At 53.7% G+C, this 11,110-nt stretch overlaps 1 protein-coding gene across 3 annotated transcripts in view; it reads left to right on the forward strand.

The window, feature by feature from the left end:
• ZBTB40 (zinc finger and BTB domain containing 40) overlaps nucleotides 1-9,840 on the forward strand; it is a 60,335-nt gene extending 50,495 nt beyond the window's left edge. For all 3 annotated transcript variants that reach the window (XM_054571696.1, XM_054571697.1, XM_054571698.1), the window contains 5 exons: nucleotides 2,854-3,068; nucleotides 4,214-4,376; nucleotides 5,096-5,182; nucleotides 6,300-6,526; nucleotides 8,247-9,840. In XM_054571696.1, coding sequence (XP_054427671.1) covers nucleotides 2,854-3,068; nucleotides 4,214-4,376; nucleotides 5,096-5,182; nucleotides 6,300-6,526; nucleotides 8,247-8,444 — 890 coding nt within the window. In that variant the 3' untranslated portion in view covers nucleotides 8,445-9,840. The remainder of the gene's footprint in view (nucleotides 1-2,853; nucleotides 3,069-4,213; nucleotides 4,377-5,095; nucleotides 5,183-6,299; nucleotides 6,527-8,246) is intronic.
• The last annotated feature ends 1,270 nt before the right edge of the window (nucleotides 9,841-11,110 follow it).

Below are 11,110 nucleotides of genomic sequence, written 5' to 3' on the forward strand. Positions count from 1 at the left end.
ACAGAACCGCCCCTCTACCAGAGCTGGGCTGCGCTCAGTGCCCTCCCCTCCCCTCCTCACCTGCCAAACTCGGAGTCCGTCCTTTCTGTTTCAAGGGGAATCCCATTTTAACATGTCATTGTCTGACGCCCACTCCTCTGTGCGGGCTGTTCTCTTGTCTTCCTTTGTAGCCCACCTGGCCCTGTGTGGCTGACAGAGGCAAACTGTGCTTGAAGGAGAGAGCCCCGGAAACAGACGGGCTTGCAGAGCACTGGGGTATTCGCGTTAGTCCACGGAGCGTCTGTGTTCTACCTCCCCCGCTGCCTCCACTCTCATCTTACACTCATACCTGCCCTTCCCCACAGGAGCAACCGGGCACTTTGAGTTCACATAGACCATCATCAGTGGTCCCTGGTCGCGCTCCCTTAAAAGTCTTCCCGCCAACATTCTCTTTCAAGTGCCATTGTATTCACCCAGTGGGGTCTGCCCCCGTCTTTCTCCCCTTCTGCTAGAACTGATACAGACGAAAACACACTTGTATTGAATACACGCACCAGAAGGAAGGGGAACGTGATCCCCGTTAGCATCAGGAAGTCGACGTGTGGCCCTTGGCAGCCATGTCACACTGCACTGCTGTTGCTACAGCAGGCGTGACACTGGCACAGCTCAGCAGGGGGCGAAGAGCGTGGTCCCTGAAATCACACAGGCCTGGACTTGAATCTTGACCCTGCCATTTCCTTCCTTGAGACCTTAAGCAAATCCCTTTACCTTTCTAAGTCTCTTGGGCCCTTTCTGTAAACTAAAGAAAATAATAACACTAGCACCTTAAATTGCTGTGAGAATGAAGTGAGCTATCACATGTAAAGCAGGAAGCTCCAGTCCTGACACACAAAAATGCTCAGCGAATGCCAGAAAGTATTATTGGTGACAAGAGCAGCCCTCTCGGGTACTATTTGTCACCATCAAAGCCTGTCTTTTTGTGCACAGTGGCCCTTGCATACCTGTCCTCCCTTCTCCCATCCCTGCCCTTGTTCCCCACACATCACTTTCCAGCTGTCTACGGACACAGTGCCCCACAAGCCTGGGCTTCCTGTCAGCACAGTCGAGTCTGTCATCAGCCACCCAGCAAAGGACTTTGCCAGAGCTCCTGTGTGCCCAGCCTGTGGCTGGGAATTGGGCAATGCAGGAGGAATATAAAGTGCACCCCCCCCACACACAGAGTTTACAAGCCTGTCCAAAATACCCAGTTACAGTAGACTTCCAGATGAGTGAGATTGGCTCGGGTCCAATGCCACAGTTTTGATGTCCTCTCAACCTTTTGTTTTCTTTTATTGTTGTTCAGTTCCAGTGGCCCCCATTCCCCCTGCCCATTGCTCTGCCCTGCCCTGCCCCCTCCCCTCTCCCACATTCAGTCTCCCGCCTTCCTTGTCCATGGGTCTTTATACATGTTCCTTGACTTGACCCTTCTTCTTCTTTCCCCTGTTACTCCCCCTCCCCTCTCCCCTGTGGTCACTGCCAGTTTGTTCTTTGTTTCCATGTGTCTGGTTCTGTTTTGCCCACTTATTTGTTTTGTTGATTAGGTTCTACTTATAGGAGAGATTATATGGTATTTGTCTTTCACTGCCTGGCTTATTTCACTTAGCATAATGCTCTCTAGCTCTCAGCCTTTTTAAGTGACATTATGCTTTACTCTCCTTTTCCCAGTAGCATTACATGAAAGTCAGGAAAGCGGGGAGACATTCTCAGTTTCCACAGTAGAGGGGACTCGAAATCTTTTGCCGTGCCTTAGAGGCTGTCACTGGCAGCAGGCCCAGCATCCAGGTCCCTCTCTTTGTTCCTTACCTGTTTCACGGGACCACATCATTGCTTATGGAGGACTCCTTCAAAGGGTCTTAAAAGACAATGTAAAACTGAGATTTCAAGAGCTCATGTCCACAGGGAAACTAGTTAATGATACTGAGCGCTGTTGTGTGTCAGAGTTTCTGAATTAGTCTGACTCAGTGCACAGAGAAGGTTGGCTTGTGGGCTGTGCCTTTCTTGTGGGCAAAGGATTTCATTATTAAAACATTGCACTTTCTGTTGTTTTCAGAAAAAGATGGAAGTTTCCTGCCATAGGGATGGCAAATGCATTCTTCATCCCGCTAGTTCTTATTTTTGAGATCCCACTGAAGAGGTGGCGTGTCTCATTAAGCATGTAGCTTGGAGCGTGGCCTTGGGAATGAATGCTGGGATTCTTACCTACTTCAGCCACCTCCTCCTTGTTCCTCTGCCACCTCTCTAAGCCTTGACTTTCCTCGTCTATAAAATAGGACTGATAATAGAACCCACTCATGGGGTTATTGAAAGGAATAAGTGGGTTAATACATGTAAGGCACTGAGAATGTGCCTTTCACGTGGCGCTCATTAAACATTACCTATGAGAGCGTTCTTATTAAGTCTGAAGTGGGGAGCAAGGGAGTATTCCTGTCATTCATGTGACTGGCAATGAACGAAATAGTGATGCTCTGGGGAGTATGTTGAAAATCTCCATAGAGATTTAGAAGCAGAAATGCCCACTACAAGCAGGGGAAGAGCAAGAGCAATACTCCCTAGGAAAGCAGTAAAATGGAATTTAACTTATAAGATATAAAATGAGGAATTGAGGTGAACCGTTCGATGCACAGGTGGTTAATCCAGAAGCCTCAGAGGAACTGACCTCCCGTGAAGAAGATAGGGTGAAGTCAGGTGATCGCTGTAGTGACTTCTGGTCCTTGGAGTCTGTGACCTTGCATGACCTCTACACAGAGCCTTGTATGTGGAGCTGTGCACAGCCGCCCACACCTCACTGACAGCTGCCTGTGTTTTTTTTCTCCACCCCTTCTTCCGTGGAACCAGACATCGAAGATCCCTACGACTGTAAGAAGTGCCGGATGAGCTTCCCCACCCTGCAGGACCACCGCAAGCACATCCACGAGGTGCACTCCAAGGAGTACCACCCCTGCCCCACGTGTGGAAAGATCTTCAGCGCCCCTTCCATGCTAGAGCGGCACATGGTGACCCACGTGGGAGGGAAGCCCTTCAGCTGCGGGATCTGCAACAAGGCCTACCAGGTGACCTTTGGTTCCCATTTTGTGGCTTGTAGAGCACATCTCATCTGCAGAGATGGTGACTTGGCTGGTTCTCATGAAGATGTGGCATGTCACCATTCAGATTCCCTCGGGGGCCGGGTCAGAGTAGCGCGGTGGGGGAGCTCTAATTGGAGCGGTCCTCACACCTCTGAACCAAACGCTGCTTCCCCCCGGGGTCCTCACATTCTTCAGAACCTGTTGACCCCATGTGTCCAGGGACATCAAAATGGCAGTAGGGTGCGTAACATTGCCTAGAATTCTCTTGTTTAGCACAATTACTTTTTTTTAACTCCCAGGGAAGGGCTCTGCTTTTTTATCTTAGAATTTGGTATGTAATTTAAGTGAAACCTCATATAGAACTAAAAAGAAACCCCATATAGAACTAAAAAGAAACCACATCTATGAGAAACTCTAAGACCACAGAGAACAGACTGGTCCTGACTGACATCTGTAAGATTTGGGTTAGAAGAAGAAGCACAGTAGCTAATTTTGTTTTCAACAAAGTCCACCTGCACTCTTGGGGACATTAACTTTGAGAGTTAACTTTGCACCAAGCCTTGTGCTGCGACACTTGAGTTACAGAGCTGAGTAGGACCTGGGCTTAGTCCCTAGGAAACCATGGACCTGTAGGGAGAGTGTCCCAATGCTGCTCTGAGCCCAGGAAGGAGGGGGGCGCTTGCCTATTGAGTAGGGACGGTGTGCGCCCTGTCGCACCCTGAGCCTCTGGGAAGCAGTGAGACACAGCTTGGTGGTGAAGAACAGATGCCAGCATTTGAATCCTGTTCCTGCTGTTTACTAATCACGTGACCCTGAGCAAGTCATTTTACCCCTTTGTGCCTTAGCCTCTGCCTCCCTGGGAAGTTCTGACTCCTCCCTCCCAGGTTCGTTGTGAGCAGCGAGTTTCTCTGCTGATCCCCGTCCCATGGTGGCCTCTCAGGAAATAGCTAGGTGCCTTGCTCCCACAAACACTAGCCTCTGTCACGTCGGCAGTCAATGTGAGAGGTCAGAGTGTGATTCTGGATCCGTGAGCTCACCTGAGAATGTCTTTCTCTCTCGCCTGAGGGCTTTATGAGCTCTCCAGCTTTCTGGAACATTCCAAACCCTAACACTTGCCCAATTCCTTACAGCAATTGTCTGGTTTGTGGTACCACAACCGGACCCACCACCCTGATGTGTTTGCTGCTCAGAACCATCGATCTTCTAAGTTCTCATCACTCCAGTGTAGCTCATGTGACAAAACCTTTTCCAACACCATTGAACACAAGAAGCACATCAAAACAGAGCACGCAGGTGAGCTGGGAGCCAGCGGCAGGGAGTGTGAGCCGGTGAGCCGGGGCGCCTCAGCGGCACGGCATCCTAGGTTCCGTCCCAGAATCCCCGCTCCCAGTGTCGGAGTGCAGTGCGCGATGGCAGCGACCGTTGTTCTGCCCCAGCACACCTGAGGGTCGGTCCCAGGCCCACCGGGGCAGCAGCTTGAGGGGCGGTGGTTGTCAAACCCAGACACCTCAGGCGGTCGGTGTTAGCTCCCACCAGCCCGAGTGACGGCCGGTCACTGTACGTTGGAAGGGGGCGGCTTTGGTGGCAGACAGGTCTGGGTGGAAATCCAGACCGCAGCACTGGTCAGCAGCATGACCTTGACAAGTGACTTCTCTGAGCCTGTTTCCTTCTCTTGTGTAACTCATCCGTGCCTTGCAAGTAAATTGGAGGGTAATCACCGCAGCCAGCCGTTGTGAAGAATTTCCTGGATGCCAGGCCCTGTGTTCAGCACTCCCCGTGCGCTTTGCTGTGCAGTCCTCACAGCCTTATCTGCATCCAGGCAGCCTGGATCCAGGCCTGGAGTCTCTACCACTACAGCACACGGATGCGCCGTGGGCGCAGGGCCCTGGCTCTCTGTGGGTGCTCGCTCAGGGTTGGCCGGCACCCCCGCCCAAGCCTGGTGCTCACTGTCCGGCCTCGCAGAGCCATCATTTTGTTCTGTCCCACCACTTCTTCCCTCGTGTGCTTCGCAGATATGAAGTTCCATGAATGTGACCAGTGTAAGGAGCTCTTCCCCACGCCAGCCTTGCTTCAAGTTCACATCAAGTGCCAGCATTCAGGTCAGTGCCCCGGCGATGCTGCTGAGCTGCTGTGCCCGGCGGGGAGTCTCCTCTCCACTGTCCACAGATCTGCAGGCCAGGCTGGGTAGCTACCTGTGCCTCATCTGTAAAACCGGACAGTTGTCATTCCTACCTCACCCTGTAAGAACTGAGTATGTTAGCAGACAGAAAACACGTAGAGGCCTGGCACCAGCGAGTATCCTGTGAGCGTTTTCTGTGATTACCATCATTACTGCTAGGTCTCAGCAAATCTAAAGTGCCCGTTACAAGACGCACCCTTTTTAATGAACCAGTAAAACTATGCTTCTTTGTCACTTAGAACTTACAGGCTCTTCTAGGGCTGTTCTGGACTTAATTTGACATAGATGTTTATGCACTCTGGTGTGCATACATAAGAAGGAAAACAGGAAATAAATGAAGGTAAGGATCCAGCTTCTCAGTCACTTTCACTTCAGATTGCCAACGCGTGTGTTACCCATGCGGTGTTAAATTAAACTGCCGTTGAGAGCACCGGGTGCGAGTGGAGAGAGCAGCGAGGCCCTGGCTTCAGTCTGCTGAGCGCCGTGTGGAACTGGTGTACTTGTGATTTCCTGCTCTGGGGATGTCCAAACATCCTGAACATTCACCTCTGGCCTCTCTGCTAAACCTTTGGGTTCCTGTCAGTTAAAGATGTGCACACCCCATGCCCATCTTAGGGGTTTTCTTCCAAGCCCCAGACACGCCTTCTGCAGGTCTTGATGCTGGACTTCATCAGGTTTCAGTGTTCTGTAAGTGCAGTCGTTGACAGTTGTGCCCCGCTGCCACCTCGCCATAGCAGCCCTAAGATGGCACTGGAGTCATTCCAGAGTTGTTAAAATTTGCTGCCTAGAATTAATGAAACATAGTGTCGTCAGCATCGTTACCTGCAGTTACCTGAGTCATGGGCTTTGGCGGAGGTGGATGCAGCCTGAACCCGGTGCCACTGAAGCTATGGCTCAGGGAAGCTTGGTTCAGCCCCACGGAACCTGGGCCTGCCTTTGAACTGTGTTCCTCGTTGCTCCTTCCTGTCCCCTCTCCCTTCTCTTGTTTCTTTCAGCCATTTCACCCACAGCCCATCCCTTGTGTCTCCCTCTTCCAGGGTCGCAGCCATTCAGGTGCTTGTACTGTGCGGCCACGTTCCGCTTCCCCGGAGCCCTGCAGCACCACGTCACCACGGAGCACTTCAAGCAGTCGGAGAGCACCTTCCCCTGCGAGCTCTGTGGGGAGCTCTTCACCTCCCAGGCCCAGCTGGAGGGTCACTTGGAATCCGAACACCCGAAGGTGCCGGGGCCTGAAACCCAAGCAGCAACCTCGCAGGTGGTACAGGTGAGTCTGGGGCCATCGGGCAGGAGGCTGCTGACGTGGGGCTCCCAAGCCTTTCCAGAGGTCTCTCTCACAGTACCGACCCTCCTCTCTCGCACTCTCGGAGGGTCCTGTAAGCAATACATTCATCACGAGAGGACCTGAAAAGAGTTTCTTGGGGCCTTTGACCAAACAGAAGAGAAAGCTCTCATGTCCTGGTGGCCAAATGAGGAATGTGCCTTAAGCAGTGGGAGCCTAGAACCAGAATTTCCAACAGCGGAACCACCTTGGCTCCTCTCCCTGTTCACACACTTCCCACCTCCTATGACGCACTCTGGGGTCTGGTGAGAGTTGTGGGAAACCTCGGGGAGGGGCACGTGAGCTCTTTGCCGGGAACACCTTCAGCCAATACCCTGGCAGCTCCTCCGGGCTGGGCACGGGACACCTGTGGGCACGTGGGGCCTCGCCTCTCCCCGGTGGGAAGCTTCCTCTCCCAATGTGTGTCAAAGCTAAGCTTGCTGCAGCCCCTCCATGTCCCTGGAAGGCTGGCAGTGATTTCTGGGTGGACAGAAGAGGGACTGCAGGCTGATTGCCTGTCCGCCGTCCAGCCTCCGGGAATGGTCACGGACAGACCGTGCGCGGCGGCCTCCGGGGAGCAGAGGGCAAGGCAGGCAGGCCTCTGGGTGATTCTCCTGCCATATCCGCAGACAGCTCTCCTTTTAGCTTTTTCTCTGTTAGGGTTCTTGCTAAGAGGTCCTTTGGGGAAAAAATGGATTCCATTGCTAAGAGAGAAAGAAGACACAGTTTGAAAGCCACTCTCATAGGTGACTTTTGATTGAACATCACCGTTGGTCTCTTCACTCCCAGTAGCACAGAGACGGAGCTGAGCTTGGCTTCCCTCCTCCTGCCCACTCGTGCCCAGTGCCCTGCTCCCCACTCCTGGCCAGTTCTCAAGAGCCAGGCTGCCTGTACCTGCCCCCTGTGGGCACTCTGGTTTGAAAACATCAGGGGACATCAAGCTGTCCTGAGCTGCACAGTTGAGAAACATCACATGGAGGTTCAGGCAGGAACTGGCTGTACTTAAACACAGACTAGTTCTCCCTGAGATGGGAAGGTCCCCTTTAACAGATGCAGATTTGGAAGGGGCATGCGTGGCCTGTGGAAGAGAGGAGAGGCGCTCCAGTCTTGCCAGCCCGGTGAGACCACCGAGTGAGTTGACAGAAGTCACATTTTGTACCCTTGCTCTCCCTCCTGTGGCCTTCGCTCCATACCCATGTAGCCACCAAAGAAAGCTCTTAACCTGATCAAGGTCCGGAGACACCACTTTGGGCAAGTCAGGGCTTCTGGCAAATCATCCAGGTTCCCGTGGTTCTAGTACGAAGCCGCCCACCTTCAGTAGCATTCCTGTCATGTGGCCCTTACCTCGGCAATGTAATCCTTGAGCCGGGAAAACCCGGCGAGAGACTGAACCCACACTCCCTGGTGTGGGATCAGAGTCCGAGTACCCGGAGACGGCACACTGAGCCCAGTTTCAGCAGCGTAGCGCGCAGTCATTTAAATTGGTTGTCTGCCTTCTCTTTTGCATCACTGGTGTTAGGTTTCCTTCCTCCCGTTAGGCGCATGTAATTGCTCTCCTCAGGTGAACACATAACTCATCATTACAGCATGCGATGGACACCATGTAAATGCTGGGGCGCTGACTGTGGACACTGCCCAGAGCAGCCCCGCGCTCTTTCCCTTTCAGGTGATCCAAACCCCAGAGCCGCCGGTGGCCTCAACAGAGCAGGTGATCACTTTGGAGGAGACCCAGCTTGCTGGCTCACAGGTGTTTGTGGCACTGCCAGATTCGCAGACATCTCAGACCAGCTCTGAGCTCGTGGCGGTGACCGTGGAGGATCTGCTGGATGGAACCGTGACCCTGATCTGTGGGGAGGCCAAGTGAGCGGCTGCGTATCCAGCGATGGGGTCCTGCCTTTGCAGCAGAGAGAAAGCTCCACAGCTTGCCCTTTGCCCCTCGTCCCCGGCTGTCCTGAGTGCTGAGCATCTTAGCCTAGCACCGACCAAAATGGTCTCACTTGGAAAACAGACGGAGACGAGTCCTGGTTCCCATCGAACCGCCAGTGACTGAGTCCTCGACGCCAACACCACCGCCCTCCGTAGCAGGCAGGCCGACGTCCCCCCAGGCCCACCGTGGCCCCTGTGACACCGCCGTCCCTCAGTGGAGGACAGCTTCTGAAGCCGAAGAGCTGCGGTAATCAGAGAGGTGCGCGTGCCGGCGCCCTCTGCGCGGAGCTGAAGATGCAGGACCACAGCCCACGCAGTGGGGCTGCAGACACTGTCAGTGCCTCTGGCCATTTAAAATTGAGAGAAAGACACCCACAGACCATCCAGGGACCCCCACCCCCGCCCAGCCTTGAGCACACAATGCCCTTTCCCCACTTCTCTCATCCTCTCAGCTGCTTGGGTCGCCTGGCCCCCAGCTCCCTCGTGGTGGCGGGAGGACAGGTGGCAGCATGTTAACGCAGGAGTGCGCCGTTTACACGTGGAGTGCCACCTGATCAGGACAGTCAGCCCTTCCAGAAACGAGGCCTTTGGAGTGTTTCCGCCAGATGTGTGCAGTCTGGGCCCTTCAGGATGCTCTTCGTGGTCTTCTCTACCCGAAGGCTGGTTCCTGCAGCCTCTCCACATTGTCTTCGTCCCCTTCCCTACCCAACGCCTACAACGTCTACCCTGCCTGGGGGCCTTGCCCCTCCCGCTGGAGCCTGTGCTGTAGCTGGGGAAGCAGTGCCAGGAGGAGTAGCGCCAGTGGCTGCCCCGGCTCTGCCTCCCGCTGCCGTCTCCCATGCTGTGCAAGGGGCCTGCCGTCTGAGCTCTCCAGGCTGCCACCGCTGCCGCAGGTCAGTGATCCTTTGGAGTCTGAATGCCACAAAGCTTTTTTATCTTCAGTTCCTATCATATAATCTGATAATTAATGGTTTGTGGAATCCATTATGAAGTGCAATTAGATGGATGTAGGTTCCCGCGTTTGGAGGGAATGACTAGCATTTATCTTCCTTTCCTCCGTGCCAGAAGGTAGGAGTCTGCTGGTGCAGTGTTTACACACAGGTAGGGCTCCCAGCCTCAGCGTGGGGCCTGACCCCTGCGGAGGGTGGTACCCAGTTTGACACAGTCCCTCCCGCTGTAGGCTGGCGGAAGCCTAGCCCAGCCCTTCTTTCTAAGCACATTTCACATCACCAGGGGCAAGCAGGGGCAAAAGGTCGCTTTTTGGTCATGGTAGGGACTTTTATTGGCACTGCTGGAAAGGTAGAAGGCGGACCCCTCATACTGCCCAGCACGTCCGATGGCTGCCTAGCCGTCCGATGGCTGCCTAGCCGGCTGTGTGCAGGCCACGGTCCAGCCTGGGCCAGCTCACCCACTCGCTCCTGCCTCCAGAGTGTCCTTGTTTTGATATGCAAATCACTTGAGCTTGTCAGCTCAGGGATCTTTATTTTGAAGTAAATGAAGTTTTCTAAGGCAGGTCAGCCTCAAAAGCCAAAAACTGACCAGAAGATGGTGCTCAAACCTTTAAGACTTTGCCTCCACAGGCCGCCCTCACTGCTTCTGCCAGGTCGGCTGTCTCTCCTTAAGGTTGCAGTCCTGGGAGCTGTCAGACCCGGAGAGCTCTTGATCTGCGAGTGGCGAAATGGCTCTGACTCTCCCCTTGACACCAGATGAAACCCACTGAAGGAGACCGCCCGGCCTGTGCTTTCCGCGGGTGAGAAGGCGGCACCGCAGAGGCTGGAAACTGCGGTGCCCTCAGGACATCCTCCGGCCGAAACAGATAAAGAAAAAATTAATTGCTGAGGGCTGTAGGAGAAAGTGATTTGTTTTTAAATGTTTTCTGAATAAAGAAAGCTCTATGTTTTGAAGGCAAGTTTCAGATCCTTACACATACCAAGAAACCCTTTCCCAGGTTCTGACGGACCCAGATTGTGTCCCCCCAGATTGTGGAGGACGCGTGTTATGTCCACAAGACCAGCGAGTCGCCGTGCTGGGAGCAGGCGCAGAAGTCGGACGTACTGCTGTCGGACTCCTGGCCCCGCACATGCGTCAGGAGGCATGAACCCGGCGCGCCTTCTGGTTGGGAGTGAGGAAAGGCCATCGCTAATTTAGTCTTTGAGTAGACCTTTGCAAGGCACTGCATTGGCAAATGATTTCCCAGTGTCACTCCCTGGGGACACCCAAGTGTGAATTTTATTGTAGAAAGACTTTTTCTAGCTCTCCTTAGCCATTTTGTTCTTTTCTCCTGCTTCTGCCCAATAGACCTGAATCGCTGCCACAGAGTGCGTTGTTACCGTGGCCTCAGCCCACATCACCGCAGCAGTGTTCTCACTGCCCCGTTGCCATGGGTGCTGCCGGGTGGGCTCCGGGCTGAACCGGGGGCCCCCGAGGAGGTATGGGGGAGTCTGTGGTTCCCAGAGCTGATCAGACAGCTGGTGAGGAGGGAAAGGTAGGCAGATTCCAAGCTGGAGTCTAATTCAGTGGGAATGATGGGAATCACTTAAGGAACAGGACTTACCCAGGCAAGTGAGAGAGCACATGGATGATTCAGGAGCAAGTATGTGAGCA

Source organism: Pteronotus mesoamericanus, unplaced genomic scaffold, assembly GCF_021234165.1.
Source record: "Pteronotus mesoamericanus isolate MK-2021 breed Mesoamerican mustached bat unplaced genomic scaffold, CSHL_Meso_final contig_221, whole genome shotgun sequence".
Taxonomy (NCBI): Eukaryota; Metazoa; Chordata; class Mammalia; order Chiroptera; family Mormoopidae; genus Pteronotus; species Pteronotus mesoamericanus.